The 27,930-nt window shown below is 26.9% G+C and overlaps 1 protein-coding gene across 1 annotated transcript in view; it reads right to left on the bottom strand.

Moving 5' to 3' along the window:
• Nucleotides 1-4,536: 4,536 nt before the first annotated feature.
• The window catches only part of LOC107451519 (Ran-binding protein M), a gene marked incomplete at its 5' end in the record, with an annotated part of 36,267 nt that continues 12,873 nt past the window's right edge, over nt 4,537-27,930 (bottom strand). Inside the window, 6 exon segments of the mRNA XM_043039516.1 lie at nt 4,537-5,427; nt 7,555-7,666; nt 12,085-12,236; nt 18,698-19,324; nt 21,860-21,972; nt 25,312-25,394. Of these exon segments, the coding sequence (XP_042895450.1) occupies nt 5,297-5,427; nt 7,555-7,666; nt 12,085-12,236; nt 18,698-19,324; nt 21,860-21,972; nt 25,312-25,394 (1,218 nt within the window). The 3' untranslated portion in view covers nt 4,537-5,296.

The following is a 27,930-nucleotide window of genomic DNA, read 5'->3' as shown; positions in this document are numbered from 1 at the left end:
TGATCCATAATATTTAAAGACGATCCATATTTCGGCACGAATCTGTTACTAAAGTAAACAGGGAATGTTTTTTCTTTGAATCTTGTTTTAATACCTGTTTGTGTCTTTCTTTGGTATCACCTGCCCCACACAAACCTCTCTAGAATCAAATTTGTTTTTCGTTTTGCCCCAAACTCGGATCTACTGGGTAGATGTAGAGCACAAAAACTGAAGAAACATCTGCCCCAAACTCGGATCTACTGGGTAGATGTAGAGCACAAAAACTGAAGAAACATCTGCCCCAAACTCGGATCTACTGGGTAGATGTAGAGCACAAAAACTGAAGAAACATCTTGTATTAGCAGTGGATGTAGGGTTCCTTTCCACTTTAAGTGTGGTCATAATAAGTTGATCTTTTGAAGGTCCTTTGGAATATTCCAGAAAGTCTATTTTTCAAACAAAAAGTTGACACTTTATTAAAGATTATGTAGTGTCTTTGTTAATTTTTTTTTATTTACTTCTGTATAATTTTATTAGTAACATGAAAGAATAATAATTCTTTGTGATTCATTCTTTTTATGTTTAGTTTTCATGCTTTACTTCAATAAAAATTATTGAATTACGTGTTTTTATGTTAATGTTTTTTATTTTTTATCTCACATTTATGCCTTTTAATTAATAACGCTTCTCCTCATTTATTTCCCAATTACTTTAACAAAAATATTGGTGCCATCCATGTTAATACGTATTATATTCAACATTGGAATATAATACGTATATAAGTAAAATGTTGGGTAGCCCTACTTTCAAAGGGTCTTACTCTCATGCTGTTATAGGTCTGCGAATCTAGTAAATGGTGACTGATGCATGTTAAATCTGTCAAGTTGCTAAGTCCTTCATCTTCCCATAAAAAATCAATACCTCTGGGTGTACTGATTCAGGAGTTTCCTTGTCTTCTGGATGGGTTAAAAAATACAAGGCTATACTGAGTTGAACATTAGTAATCGTAAACCCAAAATTGGGTCGGCTGTTCAACGACAGATATAATAAATATAAAAAAATAAATAAAAGCCAAAATTAGTCTCTCTCTTACATATTTTAACAATATTTATGAATAAATAATATTCTATAATCCAAAAACAGTTTTGTGAAGAAGAAAAAACGAAGTATATGGTATAAAAATTTACAGGATTTATGTATTGCTACATATAGTCCTGGATTACCTTTAACAGTTATCCAGCAATAATAATTGTAAATGCATGAAAATTAAAAATATAAAACTCTATAGTTTTAAAAATAAATATACACTATTCTCATATTTTAAAAATTCTGCTTATTTACAAATGTAAAAATTATAATCAAACTTTGAATTAGAATTTTGTCAAGATTTACAAACTACATTGTGTCACTCAAAATAAAACTAAACATCATATAATCTCCCCCCCCCCAAGAGTTGAACAGGTTTTTTGATTAATAGTTTACTATTCTTTTGATTTTTTTTAAATTCAGTTTTTACGTTTTACAGGCAAATAGAGTTTCATTAATTTTTCTTATTTGCTCACACTCAACTATCTCAATATTTTTGTTCATATTGTTCTAGGTTTTTATTTAAGACAAATATTTTTCATTAAATTCTTTTTAGCTATCTCCAATGAAGTTGTTGGAATTTGTTTTCATGGATGTGAAATTTGATTACATTACTAATAACAATATTTATTAATTGAAAATGCAAGAAATTTGGCTTATTTTATTTCAATTATTAGGTAATAATGAAATAAGTTTAAAATTAAAGTTGTTATTTATGTTGTGGATGAAAAATGATCGAATAATGATGCATTTAAAATCTACCACTAAATTTTCAATAAAACAATATAATCCAAGTTAACTCTTTAAAAATGCTATAAAAAAGAAAGTGGAAATTTATAGATCGATGAAAAAGTGCCAATCTTGTAGTTTAATGCATTTTTGCAAGTTAGGTATAAAGGAAAAAATGTAAATATGGGATATATATACAGTGAATTCACGATAACTCGAATCTGATAGGACTGACGAAAAACTTCGACATTACCGTTAGTTTCGGTTTTGAACTTTCAAAATATTGTCGGATTATTTAATTAATGCTTATTAATTACAAATCTTCTAAATGCTTACAATATTTAAGATCATTTTTCTGACAAGCCATTTACGATAAGACTGTTTGAAGCACTTTATGATACCCTGGTCCATCGGCTGCAACTTTGCTGTTGTGTTTGGCGGGAGAAACTGCAAGTTTACTGCTTTCAAATTAGGTAGATCACTATGCGCTGTGCATTTATCCATAAAGAGTATCACTTTTCTTTTTTTAGCGAAGAATTTCCGATCCAATTTTCTTACATAGTCTTCAAATAAAACTGATGTCATCCAAAACTTTTTGTTAGACTTGTAATCCAAAGGATACGTTTTTACATTCTTGAAACATCGGGGATTTCGGTATTTTCCGATAGCAAGTAAGGGCAATTTCTCTGTCCCAGACGCATTTCCTCCAACTAGGACAGTCAAACGTTCCTTGCTCATTTTACCCCCTGAGCAGTTTTCATCCTTAAACATCATAGTCTTATTTGGAAGACATTTAAAAAATAAACCCATTTCATCAATATTGAAAACATCATTTTAACTGTATCCTTGAAGTAAATTTGGTAACGTTTCATTTAACCACTGTTCACATACTTCAAGAGGGACAGCTTTATCTTCTCCATGAAGAGTGCGAAAGACATTGTGTGTGTGTTGCAAGGGGAAAGATATCAGCCATGGGTGCAAGTTGGAAAAAAGGCCAAGACTGAAAATTTTTTGACTGAAATACCTAACATACACAATACCCCCTCGACATATGCAAACTATCTAAGAAAGTTTTACCATAATACATCAAGATTAAATACTGTAAAAAAAATATTTATTCATCTGTCTTTTGATAAAATAACAACAGGACATAAGAAAATAGACCGATAACGTAAATCTAAAAAATATTTTTATGGACAGAAAAAAAAATTTCCGATTTCCGTCTTTGAGTCAGTCTTGTTTCCGTCCTCGGACATTTTCGAAAGACGGAAATCCGTCCTGGGGACGGAAGACTTGCACCCATGATATCAGCTCCTAGGTTTATTTTCTTGCTTTAAAAGATAAAAAAAAATTGAGTTAAAGGGAGTAAAATTAGAGTAATCGAGAATAATTAACATGAAATTGAAGTTAAAAGGGTCGGGAGCTCATAAAAAAATCGAGTTATAGTAATATTTTAGTTATCGTACTTCGAGTTATAGCGAATTGACTGTATATATATCAAGCTAGAATAGAATAGTAGAGTTCCTTTTCAATAACAAGGAAAGTATAAATGGGACAATCATGAATAGAAAAGCATGTCATTTAAATTAAAATTAATAGAAATCAATAGATTATTTTCTTTGAGCATAATTTTTTTTTTTTCATTGATAATTGAAATATTTCACAAGAGAAAAAATTAACTTAAGAAAAAATAACTGTTTTAAAGATATGCTAATAGGAGCAGGTAGAGGGTGGTCACGATAGAAAGTTTCAAAATTAAGTATGACAATTATAAAAATTAAAAGACTAGTTACATAAAAATATCACACTATAACAAGATTTAATATGGTATACTTTAATGCATAAAAATTTATAAGAAATCTTTAAAATAACCATTTTTAAAAACCCACATGGTAATCTACCCATGTGGTTATGGTATTCATAGGTAATAACCAAATATTTAAACACAATTATCATTAAATGCATTATTTATTATTTCTAAAAACAGTTCTTAATACTTCGTTACCTCATTTAAAATGTGCTCAGAGAACTTTTACAGACAGAGAGAGTGCTTATTACTCTAAATTAAATAAATTCTAGACAATTTACATTAATACATTTTGAAAACAAATTTCAACAGGTCCAAAGGTAAAAACAGAAATTTAGTTCCTTTTTGCAACATTTAAAACGCTCACCTGCAGAAAACTAATTCTCTAAGAACTTTTTTTGTGTGTTGTAGTGGTAAAAATAACTTCAAATTTACTTGCCTGATAATCATAGGTGAAATATTAAAATTAAATACTATCACAAAAAAAAATTGCCTACAAAGAGGAACAATTTGTAATCTCTGCTGTAGCTCACTTCAGCAAAATGATACATTCCACTGTAATTCCATTAGACAAATAGAGTGAAAAAGAAACCCTCACATGTACATGAAATTGCATATACACTGAAGGGGAAAAAATAAAGCATGATGATCATCCCTATAGATTTTAAATTGTAGCCCAGAGAGAAAGAAAAAAAAATCCCACCAATTTATTCTTTTATTATTTTTTAGAACACAAAATAGCAGATCTGTTCTGCTTTCAGCAGATTTCTGATCACAAAATAGCAGTTTTTTAATATATTTTGGCAAAAATATCCTTCTCTCCAAGATCGTAGTTTCAATCGCCAATAGCAGCCCAAATTATTCAACTGAACTAAATTTTATAAAGTTCATTTTAAAAAGTAATACAATACAAACAAAACAAAAACATCAACAACTGCATTAAAATTATTTTATTTACTTAAAAAGTTGTGGATCTTACATCACATCCCTTCAAGCGCTTTTACAACATAATTTATTAATTTCTTTTTCTATTAGCACATTTTAGAATGAAATGTAAAAAGAAAAATATAAAATTTTTACATCATAAATCACATAACAGAGATAATAAATTTGCATAAAAGATAAAAACGATTTTCTCGAAATATATGCCAATCACAAATATTTATCTGAACTAATTTCATGCAATATAATCATTATTTTTTTTCTTCTTAAACATTCCTACAGACAAACCAGTCTAGATAGAATCCAATATACTTTTTGCATGGCCGAAGCAAAACAAAGAAAACAAAACGTCTCCTTATTAACGAACAAAGTGATAATAATCATTTTCAAAATATAATTCAGTATTATATATTATTTACACTCTGATGGCGGCACACATTAAGCTTTCTGCATAGAGTCAACAAAATTCAAGATAAATATAAATATTCACCCCAGCTCCAGTACAGTTAGTTTAAACACTGGTTAGCTTGAGTTTAAATTTCAATCACCATAGCTAAATAGCAATGATGCTATAACATTGCCCTACAAACTTGTTGCCAAGAGTCGAAGTATATTTGAAATGAAATATAGGTGTGATTGGAGGGAAATACTACCCTCTTGTATGAGATGACCCGATTGGTCGTAATAATGAGCAGCGTGGCTCTCAGTACTTCTGGACTCCCTAAATGGCAAAGTTTTAGTATTAGCCTCGAATCATTGTAACAGGTCATCAAGATTAGTAAATGCACATGATCCCAGTCCAGCTTTTGACATTAATTTTACAAGTTCTTGAGTATGGGCTATCGCTACCTCAAGAGGAGGCTGGCGTGGTAAGTTCTGGGACTCTAAAATAAAGACAAATATTAAATTAATACAGGTTACAAAATAAAATCATTCACACAAGGAAATCAAATACAAGTATAATTATATACAGTCAAACCTTGATATCACGATCTTGGATAACAAATTTTTCTATATCAGGAAAAAACTGAATAACAATAGGATAAATGACATATTGTTATATCAGGAAATCAAATACAAGTATAAACAGCCACACTTCCATAACACACATTTTTATTATCAGGAAAAACTGAATTCTTTACTTGTTTGCTATGTTGCTAATTATCAAAAAAAGTTTTTTAAAAAAAGGTTTCAACCAAAAATATATTCTCAGTCATTCTTAATTTCACGAAATATTCTTGCTCACCAAAATTTTAATTGATTTCTGAATAATTCAAAATTTATTCTTATTAATTTCAATTCATAAAAACTTTTTTAAACTGTTTTAAAAATAATTTTTCGACACCTCTAACACAAAGGACATTATTATGCTTGAAATGAAATTGCCCAAACGATCCATTCCTAAAGAAGCAGGCAAGCAATATGAGTGACTATAATTATCAGTGATCCTCAATTTTCAAAAATACTCTTGCTCACAAAATGCTTTTTTACACTTAAAATGCTTTTGTACACTCGAATTCCTGAAAAATTTTCTGGAACAATTTTACAAACTATTTCTTGAAAGCCTAAAAAGAAAGAGATTACCATGCTTGCAAAGTAATTGTCTGAATTATAGATTCTTAATAGAATAATTGAATTACAGATTCCTAAAGTAGACACGTAAGACGTGTAAGAGTGGAAAAGAATATTTGGTCATAAAATTGGGCCAATCCTATGAATTAAAAAATAACATATTAATAACGAAGTAGTTACTGTAGACAATAATGTTGTATGAGCTAAATAGAATTAAAAAAATGAAAAGAGGCTATGATGTACTAGAAAGATGCATTAGATAAGGACGATGACAAAACAGAAGTACTTCAGCAAAATGTAAATTAAATAAAATAAATAAGCAAATATATTGACATTACTCATAAATTAACATCATTTGAAGTAAATACATGTTTCACAAGCCTGTACACTCAATAGTTTGTCTGAATCGATTAAAAAAAAAAAAATCTGATATTTGATTAAAATAAACAAATTTCAACATTTTGATATTTCTAGTGTCTCCTTTTGAGTTTGTAATACTAAGGTTTGACATTAGAAAGGTAAAATTATTTAAACAGAAACATCAAATGACAGAGGATTGTCACATTTTGCAGAAATTCAGCACATGAAAAGTTCTTGCTATGCCAAACAAATATTTCAAATTGTTTTTCAAAAATATCTTAAGTTAAAAATAATAGTAGATAATGAATCAAAATGCACTGAATTTTTTCGTTTTCGGAGAGTTAAACAAATTTTCTAAATAAACGCTATTCTGAAAAACTTTCAGTTTAAAAAACAGCTAAAAATAAAATGTGATCATTGACTGTTGCAACACAAATGAAGTTTTCGAATTTGTAAATTTATTTACAAACAAACTGATTCACTCTATCACTAATATGTTAGTTCCCTAATTTATTTACCAGCTATACCAAAATCACACATAGTAATGAGGTCCAAAGGTAAAAACAGAAATTTAGTTCCTTTTTGCNAATGAAGTACAGTGAGATTATAAACAATAGTAAATAACAATAGCTAAAAATCATATAAAATCACAAAATCACCCAAGAATAACAATAAATTAGGTATATAAACCTTTTTGATTTACATTTACTTGTTGCACTAAAAAGAAAAATAGAAATAAAAGCTTAGTAAACTCAATTACCATACAGATTATAGTACTTCATTGATGTGCAGGGGCTGTAAAAACTGAAATTTGCTTACATAATTTTAGTTCAGTTTTTATCACATTTAAATATATATAAAAAATTAATAGAAAATATAGCTCAGGCTAGCCACTAATAAAAATTGTTAACTTGAAATTGTTGATACGTTCTCTTATTGTTACTTTATTCTGTCTTAGAAGTCGTTATGGCAAATTTAAACTAACAGAGAGTGTGTTAGAGACTGTTTCCTACTTGAAAAAATTTGGCAATTTGAAACAATTTTGTACATTAAATATATTGTATAGAAGAAACTCCTACCAAGAATTGCACTGTTTAATGAAGCACATACAGGCTCTCTTTGTACAGGATCTAACTGGAAACCAACAGGACTTGCCCATGGGTCTGCATATGCTAAAAGACTAAAAGCATCCTAAAACAAAAAATACATATTTTATAAGTTATAGGTTTTTCAAAATGACTATTAAATGTGAGACGTTCAGTCTAAAACAATGTCAATCCATACTAAGGAACATTGAACTAACTGTACTAAACATTTAACTTTAACATAAACATAATTTTTTAGGTAAATTGATCCTGGAAAAATTTTTTATGCTTAGCTCATTTTTTGTGGAAAAAGTTGGTTGTGTAACTAAAAGATCTCATTTCTAAGGAAATTTATTGAATGCCTTATTTCACATTAAGTTAAAATTGAAATACTTAAAATTGCAGCAAAAATCTAAGTATCAGTTCGATAAAATTATATTATGAAATTAAAAAAAAAAAAAAAAAAAAAAAAAAAAAAAAAAAAAAAAAAAAAACAAGAAAAAATAAAATATTTGCAAATTTTTTAAACTTAAGAAATATAAGAAAGATTCATCATATTTAAAAAAAACTTTAGCTTTAAAAGATATTAAAATTGAGCAGTAAACTTTATAATATTATTGATCAATATATAGTTATGTAAGAATTATTTTAATTATTTTTAAACCATATTTCAGAGATCTCGAAACATTTCAGGATTCCCAATATATTTTATCAATGGAAAATGGGAAAAAGACCATTATATGCCCAAACTTAGCACACATCACAATTTTAAATTTATCACAACAATTCTAACAAACAAATTTTTAATCAGTGTAATCTAATAATCTATATGGATCAAAGCAGTAAGACAGAGACTAAAACTTTACTCTAAGAAAATTTTGACATCAATGTTTTAGATTATTTTAATATATTTAGCATATGAATGATGGGAGGTGAAAATAGAGCATTACATCTATATCCCAAAATTCTACCCTGTCAGAAACACAGAACTATTATTTTCATAATTCAGACTAGGCTAATCAACATATACTTTTTTTATAACCTTAAAGTTTAATAACCTAAAGTTTAACTATAGATCAATTACTGTTAATTTTATAAAATGCTATTAAATATTTATTTTACAATAAAAAAACAAACTTTCTAAAGAGAAAATATATGCATTAAATCATTCTCTAAAACCATACTATAGTTTATCTACAAAAATAGCTCTAGCTCTCCTCACCAAAGTCTAAGAAGGCTGTCTGCTGCTTCGTAAAAAAGAAATATCACATTTCTAAGAGGGGAGCTTCAACCCCCCCTCCAGATTCCCTTTCATTTGCGTACCAGAGCCAAATCTTGTCTTAAATATTGAATCAACATCTCTATTTGATATAGTTTAAACCTTATAATCAGACTATACTGGGGCTGCCACTTTCCAGAAATAGTTGCTTCAGATATGAAAAATTGTCTCCAAAATAGTTGCCGTGGACATAAAACAGTTTTTCCCACTTGACATATACTTACAATATTTATACTTTAATAATATAAAATAATCTATTTCTTTATACATTTGCACTCAATAACTTAATTTTAAATACACAAAATGCAGAAGCCTTAAATCCAATCAGCTGAAGCTGCATAAACGTCACTTTATGTAGATGTTTTCAGAAATTTTCAAATAAAAAAAGAAGAAAATATATATTTGTAGAAAAAATTTGCAAGATATTATGTGCTGTGCTCAGGGCCGGATTTAAGCTTGGTGGGGCCCTAAGCTACTGAAAATGATAGGGCCCTAATAAGTTCAATTCCATTTGTATATACCTAAAGTAAACTGTCATTATTTTTTATTGTGGAGCATTAACATTATATTATTAAAAAAAATTATAATATTACTTGATTGTTAAATATATTGATTGTGTTGACACTATAATGTCGAACCTTTCTTTTACTGCACACATTTTTTGAATGAGGGAAAAAAGTTACAACAGAAACACATTTTAAACACAGAGTAAAAATTTAACGTGCTGGATGGGCCACTATTTATTTAACAGAGGTTTTTTTTTGTTTAATTCATGTTGAATGTATTTTCTTTGCAATTTTTAATGATTTTTTGAGAATTTTTTTCTCAATTGCTTTTTTTTTTTTAACGTTACATTTTGCTTTGCTGCTCAAAATCTATAAGACTTAGAAACATGAAATGTTGAATGTGTGTAAAAAATATGTAAAGAGTTAAAAAGAAAACAAGAAAATACAATTTAATTATTCGTTTTATTTTTTTTATAACAGCCGTTGAACAATCGACTCAATTTTGAGTTTACGACTCCAAATGTTTAACTCCGTAGCCTTGTAATTTTGAATCCAATCCAGAAGACAAGCGAACTGCTGTATCAGTACTCAGAGGTATTTATTTGTTATGAGAACGTGGAGGACTTTGTGACCTCAACAGATTTAACATGCACCAGCCACCATTTTATACATGGGTATTTTTCTGCTGGCTGGATTCAAACTTCCATTCCCACGAACACGAGTGCTACGCCCTATCAACCAGGCTACCCCGGCCAAATTTATTAGTTTATTTTATAACAGTCATTGCACACCCAGGTTAAAATTTTTGCTGGAATTTGTTTGCTAGACAAGCATATAATGCTATGTACCAGCTAAAATACCAGCATATACTACCATAAATCTTTGCTGGTTCCAGCATAATTACTAGCATTCCATACCATGAANCTCTGCTCTTGATGGTGGCTAGGATGTGAAAGAACAACAGTCCCGGGCATCCAGCCAAAACGAGCATTCAGCATAGCAATGGAACACACTAAAGCTTTATATCAATTAGTTTTAGATAATTACAATTGTAGAATAATTATTTAATTATAGAAGGAAATGTTTTAAAAGACAAATATCTGTTAATGTTAAATAAGGAAAAAAACAGAACCAATATTGAAATCTAACGAATTTATTATTTTTAATTACTGATAAATTTTGTGACAGAAAAAAAAAATTAAGGGCAGATAGATTTCAGAATTTTAGAAACACCTAGTTTTACTATTCAATCAAATAGGTTTTATTGTCTTTCATCCCGTCATTCAAGTGCTAAATTTGATATTTTAAAAATACACAAACACTATTCTATAAGATGTATTCAATTTTCCCATGCAAAAATATTTATTAACTATTGAATAATTTTGCCAATAATAATAAACTGCACTTTGTTAAATAAAAAATAATTTGAATAAACTGGAACTAATGAGTATTACATAACTTCATTTTTTAATTTTCTTTCTGAATATTTATTTTCCCCTAAGAGTCATAGAAATTTTTTGGTCTATAGTTAAATATTTCATTTTTTAATATATGTCATTTAAATACAGCTTCATGAATCTGTTATTTGCTGCTCAACCAATCCCATATACACATATTTTTTTTAAATAAATATATTGATTTTTTATTAGTATCCAACAGATTCTTTCTTGTTTTCCTTTAATGAAGTGTTTGGAAACTGTTCCTTTGCACCCGCATGTGAAATTTGAATACTTTAGTAACACCAATTTTTATTATTTAATATATTTGCAAAATATGCAAGAAATGCGACTTATCCACTTTTTTTTTTAAATTCTTAGATTATAATAAAATATGTTTAACATAAATGATAATTATATTGTGGATGAAAAAGGATAGAATAATCATGCAATTGAAATCCGTTATTAAGGAGGAGGCTGTAATTATTGAAAGGTATTCAGAAGAAATCTAAGTACAGTATAAAAAATAAATAAGTCAGAAATTTGGCAATCTTCAGAAAAATGCTAATTCTGTAGTTTAATTCTTTATTATAAAGTTATGTATGAAAGAGCAGGTTGGAGGTATGGAGATAATATACCAGAATAGTAGAGATCATTTTCAATTATACAGAATAAAGCATGAATAGTAAAATATGTCACAAACTTTTAAACAAATGTTGGCAGTATTCAGTGACTGAAAAGTTTTACGGATAAACTATACAATTAGAACTATATTCTAGTTTTTTCTATTAACAAAAAATTTCTTTCAATCGTTTCTTATTCTTTCAATAAAACGTTTCCTTTCTGATAATGATAATAAGCATCTTTTTTAATATTGCATACTTCCTGATAACTTGCACATACAGGAAACTTGGGAAATTAGGTGAATAATTTTTGATCAAAATCTTAATAAAGAAAAGGAACTCAAGTTGAAATTAACTAATAGCTAGAAAGTGCATGTTTAATACAGAGAGATTTAAAAGGTTTTCAAATTAATTAATTACAAAATTAATTCAAAATTAATTTTGTAACGTTTACACTATTTTGCCATTTCCTAAGATTCCACCACACCATAGCATTATAAGCACCCTCAGATTCATATGTTTTTTGTTACTATCATAAAGCCTCCATGCACTTCAAATAAATCCAAACAACATATTTTTAAAAGAAGCATAAGGTTATATGATAAAATATAAAAATGAACATGTTAACATGATTTCACAATCATTAATAAATAGAACAAAATATGCTTTGGTAAACAGACCTGTAACATTTTTTTATTTGTAGAATTACTACCAAAATCTCTCTTTAGCTGTACACTCATTGAATGAAGCTCCCTACCAAAATTTAACATTCTTTCAATAGCAGCTTGGCTGCCACCACACACTTGCTTCCTATTTGAAGGTGCATCAATGTCTGAAAGAAATTATATAATTTAGATATGATGAAAGCATGACCAGATAACTGACACAAGGCACAGCCAATTAAAAATTAAAAAATAATTGCAAAGAATGTATATCCACACTTTTTAAAATACATTAGATCATTATTAGTAAATCATAATAATTTAAAAAACTATAAACTAGGATTATTTTATTTGAAGGGTCAATACTCAATTGAATTTCTTAAAAATTATAACTTCAAGCTTTTTTTTTAATTAAATAAGAAAAACTTCATTTCTTTAAAATTTAACAAACCTAAACCAACTTTTGGGAGCATTCGGCATGCCTAAAGCCACTGACAGTTTTACCAATAGAGTACCAGTTCTCAATGGCAAAAGTTGTGCTATTAAGGAGAAAATTTATAGAAAAAACCAATACAAATGTGAAATGCTCAATATTTTGAGGAATTGAGTAAAAATACATAATAAGGAAATGAGAAAAAAATTAACTAACTAAAAACAATAGGATAATCAATTAAGTACCCAAAAAGATTTTGAGGATTGATGTACCTAATTTTATAATCAACGATAGTAAAGTGATGAACTTCTATTAATGTAAAAATAAAAAAGTTGAATAAAATTGTACTTTATAATATCTGACAATCAAACATACAACCCAACAGGAATAAAAAAAATATAATGAAATGGCATAGTGATACCAATTTGCCAATATTTGAGATATTAACGAATTAATACTAAAATACTGAAAAGTTGCAAGTCAGGAAAATAAAAAAATAACTGAAAGATGCTAAATATTACAGCAAAAAATTAAGTACAATTTTATTTTTAAAATTTAAATTTAATAGTACTATAAAGTACTGATTCACTAGAACATTTTAATGGGGTAGAGAAATCATTATAAATAATATTCATTCATAAGGCTGGATAATGTATGCACAAGTCATTTTCTCAATCATAAAAAGTTTTAAAAAGAAACAAATAAAAGACAGAAATAACAGTATACTGCACTACACCAAACACATGTATAACCTATGATCGAAACTTAATTCATTATTCTTGCGCTTTTGTTCTCAATTCAATATTACATTATGACATCATATCCATAATTTGAAATGTTGATTTGTTGTCATTCATTTTCATTCAATCTCATGTCAATTGCATTAGAAAACACTGAATTTTTTGGGATAAATTACTGTATAACTTATATACTTAATGGTACAATTTTCAGTAAAAGGAACATAAAACTGTTAACTTAGGCTAAAATACACCACAAAGTTTTTTCACATCCATAAAACAGAAAATTGAAGGTTCATGAAACTAAAATTTGTCTTAAATTACTATTATGCTTTATTACTACCTTTACTCTGTAAGCTACTGCTTTAATATAAACTTTTTTTAATTAAAAAAAAGAGAGAACATTACTTCCGATTCCCATAATCTTTTACATCTCATGGACTTAAAGAAAGAATATATAAGTAAGATCTTTGACATTATCATCATTTTATTTTAACAATAAAAATTAGATAAAACAAAGAACATCTTTTAAAAGTAAAAAATAAAATATCTGATTTTTTTTCTTTTAAGAAAGGACTTTTTTTTCCCTTTTACTGAAAAAGATAAAGATTAACAAGTAAAACATACACAAAAAAAAATCTCCTAAGTTAATCAACTAATTTTACGTGTTGAATTGAAACCCTATAAAATAGCAAGATGAAACTGAATGCTGAACTTGCACTATTTCACTTTTAAACAGACAAGAAATGGAAGAAACAGTTTCACTACAAAAGGCATGTTTAAATCAATTTATTTTTTGATACATTTCTAATTATAAATTTATAATTTTAATTGTTATCTCATGTTCAACATGACATCCGTGTGTTACTTTGTCTGTACAAATCTGAAAATTATTCTATACACAAATACACATTCGATAACTACCAATAAGGAAATAAGAAAAAAGAAACACGCTAAAAATTATACACACAAGCAGCATAACCGCACATAATGAATTAGAACAAATCTTACCACCTACAAAGGCTTTGGCTTATCCTAAACTGAATGTGGAAAAATACTTAATGCTGCAACAAAAAATTTCATAAATATTTTAACTAAATTCAGTTTAATTAAGTTTGATTAGTTAATATTTCCTACATTGATATTGAATTAAATATGAAAAAATGTCTGCCTTGTCAAGTATCAGTCAGAGAAGTATCGAATTAATTATTATCATCATCATCAGGAAGTCAATCAGTGAGTTCTGAAACATGAAGCCAGAGTAGTGTGCACTTTTAAGAAGTAAACATTCACTCAATTGCAAACTTTCAGAACAATCCAGTTCATAGTTTTTCCATAACCTAATTCCTTATTTGGTAACAATTTAATTTTCAATATTTAAAATTAATACTGCAAGAAAAAATAAACTATAATAATACAGATGAAATATTATAACTAAGGCCCGGATTTTGATGACATTTGCATTTTTGGACATTTTTTGTCACTTAGAGCATTTCTTTAGATTTATAGGGCATTTTTTTAAAATTTTTGGGCGTATTTTGCATTTTAATGCATTTTTTAAAGTTTTTTGTTAATTTTTCCAATTCTTATTGTTTTTTATCAATTTTCATTATTACACTGGCTTCCAAACAATGAAGAAAATCTATAGGATATTAAGAGGTGAAGCAAAATCTTTTCAAATTGAAGAAGAATTGTCAGTAAGTGAGACAGTCTTTTTCAAGTACACGCCTATAACATCAGTAGACGTTGAAAGAAGCTTCTGCAGGAATGAAAATTTACTTTCAGACAAGAGACACTCGTTTACATTTCAAATTATCGAAAAACATTTAATAATCCAATGTAATTCTGATATTTAGTAATATTATGAGATGGAAGTTGTTATATCCATTAAAGTTTCTATACAAAATAAAAATATTTTGGTGTCAATATATTTTCCTTTTTTTGTTATTTTAGGATATAAAACATATTTTTCAAACTTTAATGAGCGTAGAACAGGTATTGCATTGTTTTATATTTTTTAAATGACTCATAATAATTTTAAAGAGCAAAACATTTTTTTAATTCAATATTTTTACTTAATTTAAGGCATTTTTTGCGCAAATTTTACATTTTTAAGGTCATTTTTTGCGCTTTTTAAGGGCATTAGTTGAGATTTTTTAGGTCATCAAAATCCGGGCTCTAATTATAATGAATGATAACATTGGATTTATAATTCTTAAAAACGTAAGAACCTTTCCTATAATTCTCAATTTGATTCACACCAATCAATTCTCTATTTAATTCTTTTACATGCAACATCAGTTTCAACAATTTGGAGTGCACTTCGCAAGCTCTACATCACAGAACTCGTTTAATGAAGTTAATAAAAATAGCTAAGATTGTATACAGATATCTTGCGATAATGGCCATGCATTTCATTTCTTGAAAGAGAAAAGGATAATTCTATCAGTTAAATTTCTTTTGCAGGTCTAAAGAGATTAAAAATTTGAAAATGTTTACATCAGTTGTAGCAAGGGTTTTGTAGGAAATGAGAAACTTTTACCACCTAAACTGATAAATGGTTAAAAATTTATAATTTTATGTGTTTTTCTTTTCCCAGACTATTTTTTTTAAAAAACTTATTTACTAAACAACCCAATCCGTTTTCTTCCAAAAACACCACTAAATAATGTGAATATTTAGTCAAAATTTAGTTGGAGAGGTTAAAAATTCCCACGCAATGGATCTTCCAAATTTTCTTGCCAGTTTTGGAGTGCTTCCAAGAGGGAAAAAAAATTTATTTTAAGCGTTTAACTACTTCCGTAGAGCTATAGAATTAAAAATATGAAAAAAATCCACGGAAAGAAAGAGATTTAGAGGGATTTGTCACTAAAATACTTAAATTTGTCAAGATTAAAAAAATAGAATGTTTCTCTAAATGAAGAATTTTATTTTATTTGATACATATTCCAACTTTTCGGCTTTAACATTCAAAAATAATTAAAAATAACAATTTTGGCCATTGCTTTTCTCGTAAAATGTTCTTTGTTACAACTGTTCATGTTTTAAACTGTATCACTTACAAAATAAACACACTCCCTCAAAAATCAAATATTGGTTTTAAAAAGAAGATTAATGTAAGGAGGCATTAACAAAAGAGGATAGAAATATAGCCAGGTAGGGTTCAGTGGGAGAAAATATACTAGTAAAATATGTTGTGTTTCAAAGAAATAAAAGAACAAACTTTTAATGTAACCTAAATTTGGAAAATAAGAGTTCAGTTTTGCCTTTCTTAATAATTATAATATCACTAATATTATAAACTTTGACAACAACTCTAGTATAAGTTCATTTCTTAAATTTTTCCCCTCCAAATTATCAATAGTATGAAAGAATAGAATAAAAAATGGATAAGGAGGAAAAAAAAAATCAAAATAACTTATATATAAACAGTCACATTTGCTTAATTCCTGAGGTTCTAATGGAAATAAAATCTAGAGAATTAATAATAGTAGTATTAAATATTACTACTAGTAGTTCTAAATATTTATAACTGATGTAGAATTATATAAAAAATATTGTTATCTAATGAGGAGTTCATTAAAAAGATGTAAGAAATAGTACAGCAAATATCACAACTATTTTACAATGTTTTTTATCATTCTAATTCATAACTATTGTAATAAAATAAAAAATTATGAATAGAGAAATTATATTGAACTAAGACTTGTTTCCACCAATAACACATATTTGTTAAATAATTTGCAATAACACAGTTTTCATAAACACATACACAGTCACATGAGGAGGAAAAGAGCAAAATATCTGAAAATGCCTATCAACATAAATTATGAGAAAAATAAATAAAAAAACTTAAAATTATTTTGCATAAAAAGAAAAATATTTAATTATTTACACACTTATTTCAAGTTTTTTTTAAACTATATTTAAACATCAAAAGTCTAATGAACTGTTAAGCAAAGCTTCATATGAAAAACATCATTAAAGAGAATAGAATAAAACAACAAAGTCTTCCAAAATTACAAAATTCTGCGAAAATTCGTAAGAATCTCATACCTGAAATACATTAAGAGATTTGAATCATTATCTTGAAATGTAATCGAAGATGTAAAGTATCAGAATTTCATGTGGTGTAGAAATAATGATGCTTTACAACAATAGCATATGCTGCGAATGATAAAATATGATCTGCAACAAAATGCTAACTACAATCAGTAACCAAAACTTAAAAACAAAAACTTCCATTAACAGTTAATATAAAACATAATGAATTATATTCTGAGTGGAAAAAATATGTATCAATAATAATTCCCAAAAATCCAGATGAGCTTTACCATAGAAGTAAATGCATTATGTCAAAACAAAATTAATGGTTATGATGAACTATATAATTTTATTTAAAATCGAACTAAGGAGTGGACAGAAGGGTTGGTATTATTCAAATCATCAAGGCGCCAACATCTAATTGGATCTAGATATTTTAGAGATGAACCATAGATTTTTTTTTAATAACTAAGATTGCTTAGCTGGTAAAAACTTTGCATTTCTTCACTTAAAATAAGCAAATATAGCACATCAGATTATCAGGATTCTAAGATAAGATTATATAAGAATAAAATTTATCTTAATTTTTTATGGTTTCTTAAAATCATTGGTTTAAGAAAAATTAAAGACAAGAGGGAAACTAAGCAAGTTTAGTAGTTTTCTGTAAAAACTATAACAGGGTGTGTAGCCAAATCTCACAACAGAAAAAGCACCTTTAAAGTACTTTTTAAGCACTCAAAAAATATTTTTAAGAACTGTATACATTAACAAAATGCAAAATAATTTTCAAAGACTTTATATGATCATGATTAAATAACTAGTTTTTGACAAAGAACTCTTTCTTTTTAATACTAGCCACCATAAAAAGATCTAGAGATTTTTAGTTTCATTTCAGGGGGTGGAAAATGAAGTATGAAATTGAGAATATCTTGCAAAATGCAGCAGAATTGCACCCGAGAGTGTAAGAATCTCACCGAACCCAGCTCAGTAGACACACATGTGGACTCCCAAGTATTTCATCAAATATGTAACATGATTGGTGCTATCATATGCTACGGATCGACGGTAAGTCAAAATAGATAGTTGAAAGAATTGTGGAAACCACGCTTTTGCATAATGAGCAGCAAAAATTGACACGGTAAAGGAAATAAAAATCTCATTTTCGAAAAGAGAAAATTAAGCACTCTTTAAAAGCACACTAATGAAAAAAGCACCTTAAAGGGCTTTCAAAAAACGAAAATAAGCACCTTAAAGGGCTTTTAAAAAACGAAAATAAGCACCTTTAAGCACTTTTTAAAAACGTTACACACCATGTATAAATTAGGTTTCACTGAAATTCAGTTATTTTTTCACACACACACATAACCAAAACATCATCATTCAAATGTCAATGATACTTTATAAAAAATGAACTTACCCATTTCATTCCCAGTTTTTTCTTGATTACTTTCAATTTCATCTTTATTGTGATAAGATATCACAGTTCCATTTGTTGTATAAGGCAAAGTCCTATCAGCATTATCATTTACAGTATCTAAATTCTCCATTTCAACATCAGCATCTGAATGGATAAAGTTTGAGGAAGTCACCTCGGAATTGCCATTTAAAACCTCCCCATTCATCACCCGATTGGCTGCATTCATTTCTTCTATAGAAGACAGACTCACAGTCACATTGTTATTTACATTGTTTTCTATAGTCACTGGCAGGGAAGAGGATTTGGGTGAAATGAATGGGGAATTGTGAGGACTGCGACTTGGAGATGTGGTGGACACCACCGGGGAGGTACATGTGGATAAATTTGCTGGCCTATGGTGAAAGTATACATTGGAGTAGTTAGGACTCATATTTGGAGAATTGCTCTGTGAACGAGGACTTTTGGTGGGACGGACTTCACTGTCAGTTCCGTTAACCATTTCAATAAATTGTCTACATTTCAACATAAATAATAAATTAGGATTTTGTTCCAAAAGGCCAGGATATAAATTTTGAGTAGTTTGTATTGCTTCTCCCATACGTCCAGCAAGAACTAGTTTTTGAATTCCTAAAAAGTAAATACATGTAAGTTTGGTATACTTGAAATTTAATATTGCAAAATATAAAATTTATTAACAAATACTTATGAACAATATCACTAACAATAAAAATTATAAATATAGATATTGATACAAAAGCAAGAGACAGTAGTATGAATAATTTTTTCAAACAAAAACATAGTAGTCCTTTGCTTTTCTTTTTATCAGCATTATTTTTTTTAAAGGACAATAATTCATCTTGAAGTTAAAAATTTAAATATCTAACTTATATTAAATTAGACACAAATTAAGATAAAGTTTAACAATTAAATTTTTTTTTCCTACAAAAAATTTAGTTGATACATCAATAGAAAATTTGAGGATTGGAAAAATCAATATTAAACATTTATTATCAATATGCCAAACTATTGGAGTAATTTTTATAACTAACATAAGTAAATCTAAAGTTTTTTTTCTCCCAAACTTCTAAGTAAAACAATAAATTTTTATAGCCTTGATAAAGGGCAATATTTTTGCTAGAAATAAGTCTGAAATACAATGGAGAACATCATAAGCAATAATTTTAAAGCAGCAAAATAACAAAATTTTCAAAATTATAAATACTGCAATTTTGATGTTATTGCCATAAAATTTTTTTGAGTGCACATTTTCAATAATAATTAATGATTTTTAAAAGTTCTTGTGTACAATTTAAAGTTTCAAATAATTTAAGCAAATATAATGAATAATAACTAAATAATATGATTTGGAAGAAAGTTTAAAACAGATGGATCAACATATATTGTAAACTTGTTTAATGCAACTTCATTTTCAAAGTAAATATTATTTAGAAAAGATATAACATATACAGGTAAAATTAGTGTCATATTATATTAAAAATTTACACCTAATTAATACATAATAGAAATTTGTTAACCATAAGCTAATCCATACCGTGACAAACAAACATTAAATGAATAAGTCCATCACAAACAGAATATATTTAAATAAGAACAAGTCTCTTATTATATAATTAGTAAATGGTAAAAAAGCAAATAAATCAAAATAACAAAACGATGTTAACATCTGAAATATTACTTCCCTGCGTAATTCTGATTTACACAAAATCAGGCATCAAAGCTGTTATTTGATTTATAAATCTCACATGAGAAGGATGCATTTTTAATATTAACTTTGATCAGACATTTGTATTCAAATTCCAATAACATGATTTTTATTTGATTATTGCATTAAAGTAAAAGCAAATCTTTCCTTCTTTTTTTTTCCAATCACAGATTGCTAAGCAAACTGTTAATGATGAACAATTTCGCTTAGGATACTACAAAAGAAGCGTAAGGGTATTTTACACAACCTTCAAATTAAGTATTTTAATAAAACTTCTCATGAGAAATCAAGAAAATTTTGTTCGAATATAAATTATTGATTCGCAGAAATCTACCAGATTATTGGAATTCTGCAAATTAACGTAAGAATCACATGCCTGACAAGCATACAAGTTATAAATAAGTAATATCTTGCACAAGAACAAAAAAGAAAAGAAATTATAATGCTTGCTAATAGAGTAGCAAGTCGTATAGACATTATGGGTTACTAGTGATTATAAACCAAAAATTAGTTTAGAAATGAAACTTAATTTTAAATATAAATTATTTTTAGTTAAGTGAAAAGTACTTTTGAATGGCAAGTATTTAAGAATATATTTGAAAGAAATTGATAAGTAAGAATGTTTTGTATAAATAAGAAAATCTATTTATGATGCAGTGAAATTCAAAGAAAAAAAATTTGATAGAATATTTACAATAGAAATGTAAGATTTATTTAATTTAGGTTTATTGGTCAATTAGAGCTACCGTAAACTTTTAGATTATTTCCAAGATATATTTACATGGTTTTTATATGACTGTGCCAAAAAAATGCACCATTTCTGGGCACCAGTTTCTTCCTGCATAATTAAGCTAAAGAAAATCTGTATTTCGTACAATCACTGTCAATGATAAATTATTTTTCACATGACGCTTAAACAAGGCATTTTAACAAAACTTTTTATGACAAATCACTGTATTTCATCAAGAAACCACTTGTGTTATTAAGGTTGACTATGTAGAGTTATATAAAAACTCTTCAATGTCATTCAAAATAAACAATATCTTGAACTGGTATGATGTAACTGGTTCAATTACAAAATGAAAGGTGATCTAATCAAATTAGAAGAGCACCATTTATGAATTGAAAAACAAAACAACAGATTTAAAATTTAAAAAAAGTTTGGAGAAATCATAAGTCAGGAGTGACTTAATAATGAAGATAATAATGCATATATTTGAAATTATAATATTACAAAACAAAAATTATGTTTCCATATAAGTCCTAAAATATTTGAAAACAAAATAATAACAAGCTAAATGATTATATGTTTTCTACTAAATCAAACAGAAATAAGTACTTAATTTCTTCACATCATATGATGTTCCTTATTACACAGAATGATATTCAAATTAAAAGTAAATTAATTACATGAATGTCGTGAAAAATGTATAACGTACTTTGTCTATTTTTGATAGATTTGACATCTTCTGTGAAAGCTTGACCAGTGCTTTGAGCAAATGCTTCAGCTGCGGAACAATAGCCATGATGTACCAGATATGTCTGTACAATTCTAAAAACAAAATTATATTTAGAAACATGAATTTAAAGAGCAAATCACACTTAAGAAAATAATACAAATGCAGTGGGTTGTAAAAGTATAAAGATAACATTTTACGAGAAAAAAAGGACATTTTTTGGTACAGTAAACCATACTACTTTTATAAAGGGCAAACAACAAACTAAAAAACAAAAATAAATAAATACATTTAAAACAGATTTTATTCTAGAATAATAATAAAATACACTATTTTTAGTTTTAAAATTACCTTGTTCAGAACAGTATATGAACTATGTCCTGAATCATGCATATATCAGTGGTAAGTCCCTTAATTCTATTTATAGAATTTTGTGATTTCTTTCGGCATTTGAAACAAAATGATGTTAGATTAAAAATTAAAAATTTTAGATTCTTAGTAACTATCTATTTTAAAATTTACATTTGAACTTTCGAATAAGATATATTCTCAACACTAGCAAAAATCGGGAATATTAGGACAAAAAGCTAAAAATCAGGTCAAAAATTTGAAGGAAAAAAAATTTTTTAGTATCAGGACAACTAAGATCTTTGTAAATGAGTACGACATCTTAGAAGGAAAAAGTTATTCAAAGTTTTTTAAAACTACTAAGTTTAAAAGAAATATTTTGTTTAATGACTAAAGATATAGTAATTAATTTAAATAAAACAGCAAAAAAATAATAATATATTTGGGCATGCAAAATTGTAACCTAAACATTTATAAACACTTGCACTTCTATAAACACACTTTTGCAATCTTTTGCCTTTCTTATATAATAAACAAATTATTCCCAATGTCATTTAATAATAGAACAATCTATAAAAGAGATAAGATAAAATGTTCAAGATTTGTTTAATGAAATTTAAAACTAGTACAATTCATTAAACAAAGTAGAACCATAATCCCTTAAACCTCTTTCAAATAAATACCTTTGCAGGAATAAGACTGAAGAGGGAAAAAAATGGAATAAAAATAAATTAAAAAATTGATGATTGAAAGAGAATTAAGAAAAAAATTTTGTGCAAGCAGATTTATAAAGTTACAATATTTTTGTTTACCTGCTGCTTTATAGGGTTAAAAAATCATGAAGAATAAATAATACATTTGAAAAAGAAATAAGACTATATTGTGTGCAGTAAATTTATTAAATAATAGTTTTGTTATATGTTGCTNTACTACTTTTATAAAGGGCAAACAACAAACTAAAATAAATAAATAAATACATTTAAAACAGATTTTATTCTAGAATAATAATAAAATACACTATTTTTAGTTTCAAAATTACTTTGTTCAGAACAGTATATGAACTATGTCCTGAACCATGTATTTAACCAGTGGTAAGTACCTTAATTCTATTTATAGAATTTTGTGATTTCTTTAAGTATTAAAAACAAAACGATGTTAGATTAAAAATTCAAATTTTTAGAATCTTAGTAACAATCTATTTTAAAATTTACATTTGAAGTTATGAATAAGATATATTCTCAACACTCGCAAAAATCGGGAATACTAGGACAAAAAGCTAAATATCAGGTCAAAAATTTGAAGAAAAAAATTTAAAAAATTGCAGTATCAGGACAACTAAGATCTTTGTAAATGAGTACATCTTAGAAGGAAAAAGTTATTATAAGTTTTTAAAAACTACAAAGTTTAAAAAATAATAATATATTTGGGCATGCAAAATTGTAACCTTAACATTTATAAACACTTGCATTTCTATAAACACACTTTTGCAATTTTTTGCCCTTCTTATATAATAAACAAATTATTCCCAATGCCATTTAATAATAGAACAATCTATAAAACAGATAAGATAAAATGTTCAAGATTTTTTTAATGAAATTTAAAACTAGTACAATTCATTAAACAAAGTAGAACAATAATCCCTTAAACCTCTTTCAAATAAATACCTTTGCGGAAATAAGACTGAAGAGAAAAAAAAAATGGTATAAAAATAAATAAAAAATTGATTGAAAGAGAATTAAGAAAACAATTTTGTGCAAGCAAATTTATTAAGTTACAAAATTTTTGTTTACACGTTGCTTTATAGGGTTAAAAAATCAAGAATAAATAATACATTTGAAAAAGAATTAAGACTATATTGTGTGCAGTAAATTTATTAAATAATAGTTTTGTTATATGTTGCTTCATAAAGTGAAAAGATAAAAACTTTTTAAAACAAATTAAGAAAACAATTTTGTGTGCAGCAAATTTACTAAGTAACAATATTTTTGTTTTTATATTGCACCATTGAGTAAAAGATCACGAAGTATAAATAATGCATTTGAAAAAGAAATAAGACAATTTTAAGAGCAACCAATTCGCTTACATGCTGTTTCAGAAGGTGAACAGATCAAATAATGCATTATTTGGAAACAAATTAAAAAACAATTTAGTGCACAGCAAACTTATTAAGAAATGATATTTTTGCTTATATGATGCTTCCCAGGGTGAAAAGATCATGAAGTATAAATAATGCATTCGGAAAAGGCTATTTTGTGTGCAGTAATATATTTTTATGGTGTTTCATAGGGTAAAAAGTATCAAAATCACAATTCACAGCATTTTTCAAACCTTCAAAAAGAGAAATTATTGAAAAAGCTTTAACTAAATAGGATTAAATTAATGCACAAAAATAAAACTATCACATCTAGAGGAAAGACTTAGTTATTACTGAATGATTTACTCCAACAGTTATGTAAATTTTGAAAAATAATTATTTAAAAAAAAAAACATAACTATAAAGTTTGTTGATATATTTGTTACAAATTTCTTTAAAATATTAAAATAACAAAATAAAAAAAATTCTAAGATTTCATTTCATTTTTTAAATAAAAAGGAATATTTGTCATAGCTTATAAAACACAAATGAGCTATTCCAAGACAATATTCCCAATTTTGTCATTTTAATTTTCGCATAAACATCGATAGGATTACACACATAGGATCACATTTTCAAATGAAAATTCATCCCAACCACACATCAGTTGAAATATTTTCTAAAAAAATGTTTTTTTTTTTAGATGTTAGCAGTAAGAAATCTCTTTTTTTTATTACTTAAATTCTTGCAGCATTTCAGATTTACATCAAATATTCCTTAATCCCCATAAAATAAAATACAATATTCTTACAATAAAATATGCATTATTTCATAAGTATTGTGCTTAGTTATGAAGGATAAATAATGGCATCTAAGTTCACATACAAAATGTAGTTCTGCTTGAATTAATGTTTAATGTATATTTTAACTGTTAGGTTGTGAAAATTTTTTTTTTTTAAATAGTCTTTTAGAAAAACTACCACCAGAAAATAAATTTTATTAGCAAATCTACCTGTGTAATGTAGTCTGCCACTCTCCCTGTTTATCAATTACAGGAAAACGTTCTATGGTAAGTCTTGTGCGCCTCTTCAATTCCTACAAAATGAGGGAAAATAATAAAAAAACTTAAATTTTTTTTAACAAGCCTAGATACAAATGAAAAAAAGAAAAAAAAAAGATAGCAAGAATTTGCTACCATTTTCCTTCATTTTTATTAAATTCATGGGTATTAGAACTCTGGTAAACAAGCATCATTTATTATTACATAATAATAGAGCCCTACACTGTTATTTGATATCCAATGGGCACAATTGTATCTATTTAAATAAACAGTAGCACCCATTTTCAGCAAGGATCATTTGAAACATGAAAATGATTATCCAAATTTGCAGTTAACTTAGAAAGAATAAACACATTTGCAAATTGTGTTAAAACATGAATATGATGTTCTCAAAAACATGAACATATTTATTTTGAATTCTTTCGCTTAAAACTTTTAACTTTTCTTTTAATCAATTTGCTTTAATTTTACTGCCTCGTTGTCCAAAGGTTGCCCAGTAGTTGGATTTACTTTAAAAAATGATTTGACTATTTCTAAAGCAAAACTTTTTTTTAACAATAATTAGTAATGTATCATTATTTATAATATTACTTCATTCTTCTAAAATAAAACTGAAAAGAATTTGAAACAAGAAAAGAATTTCTTGCTTAAAAAGTAGATTTTAATACATTTATAACTTTGAACAGAAGAAAAAACTCTTTTCTCAAAATCTGAGATTTTGTTTCAAGTGGGTCTTTCTGTAAGTAATAAAATATTTCTTTCTTACATCACCATATAAAAATCACATGGAATGGAAAATTTTACTAAAGTACATCGATATTAGCAATATGTTAACAATCTTATTTCTAGCTGCAAATGTATATAAGGTCTCAAAATTGTTAGCACAGCTTGCATGATTGCACTCAAAGCTTTTAAATATGGTGTTATGAAGGCAATGTAAGAAAGAGATTAAAAAGTTTTATTTAAAATAAAACTTTTTTAATATTTTGTTTGAAATTAGAAAAGGGCAAATCTTGTCACCTCCATTTCTATAGAATAAAAAAAAATTAATTTCTCAAGCTCAAAATAAATTTGATAAATAAATCTACAAGTCAGTATTGGTTTAATTGTCAAAATGCAAGAATACAGCGTAAATAAAATATCACTTATTTTTCACTGAATCAGATAGCTACTGTTAAAAGTTTTTAGTTTCATGCTTCGTCGCATGCTTTCATTGCTTCAAACCTTATCTGGAATTGTGATTAGACACGCATGAATAGAAAATAAACAATCTTATTTCACCCAATTCTAATTTTATTCTAAAAAGCAAACCTGCGCTATTTTTATGAGAGAAAAAAAGTTACTTAAAACAGTTTTGACTGTCCATTTTCCATAGACCAAATTGAACTCTTAATAAGATAGAATGAATGAAATACCATAATACATTCCCATAAAATAAAAAAATCCCATTTTTAATTTCAAAATCGCTTTAGACGAAGCACTGCACAACTCACAGTAGGTAAAGATTATTATAAATATAGATGAATTTTATAGAACTCACAATAAAAAAAGTAACCAGTAACAACTAGTTAAAATCCCCCCTCTTAACAAAGTTTAATAAAATTTGTTATAGAGCAAAAGACTTCCAGAATTGAATTATTTTATAGCAGGCATTAAATAATAATGGAATGAAAACAAAGTGAATGTGCAATGTTACATTGCTGTACAAAAGTAATTAAGCGGATAATCCCTGAACTCATAATTTAAAAATTCTACGATTACTGTATAGTTGTATGGCAGATATCATTTTAAAAATCAGATAAAGGAGAGTAACTAATAATCTAGATACTACAGAATTCCACCTAACAAGATTTGTTTCTGCATTTGCTGACAATAATAAAAGAGCATATGACCCCAGAATTCCGAACCATAAAAATTGGGTAGGTTAAAAATGTTGATTAAGTTTCTTTATCACAAAATGACATAAGTCCCATAAAAAGTTTGAAACAATGAATCTTGTAAGAAAAGGGTAAGGCTATGTCTCTAAACATAGCACGGATAGGACAAATTCCAGTAGATTTTACGAAATATAAATTTCATTATAACTTTTGCATAATGTACTAAATATTTTACATATAGAGAATTTTTATTGTTATCAAAATACAAAAACTTTATTACACTAATAGCTATAAATGGTCAACAATATTATCCCTTTAATGATTGACATTAAATTAACTTGAAATGTTTCTTATTATGTTAATGCATAATTTTACATAGAAACAGACAGCTAATTTATTGTTGATATATAAGTGCTTATAATAAATTTAAAAAGGGAACTCTGAATAAAAATAAACTGGAAATTTTAGGGGAAAAAAAAGCTTTAAACTGATGATTACTATAAATAAGACTAGCTTCATTTTCTATTAGTATTACTAGTTCAACTATTTAAGCAACCAATAAATTGTGTGAAAATTCTATTTCAATAGGGATTTTTTATTCTATTTCAATAGGGAAACATACTCAATTTTAGAGAGTTTTCTAAAATTTACAAAAAGCGTATTTTTTATTAAACCAGTGGACCAGGAGAAAGTG

Source organism: Parasteatoda tepidariorum, chromosome 2 (genome assembly GCF_043381705.1).
Source record: "Parasteatoda tepidariorum isolate YZ-2023 chromosome 2, CAS_Ptep_4.0, whole genome shotgun sequence".
Classification (NCBI taxonomy): domain Eukaryota; kingdom Metazoa; phylum Arthropoda; class Arachnida; order Araneae; family Theridiidae; genus Parasteatoda; species Parasteatoda tepidariorum.
The sequence above is the reverse complement of the archived record's forward strand: the minus strand, read 5'-3'. Positions and strand labels throughout refer to the sequence as shown.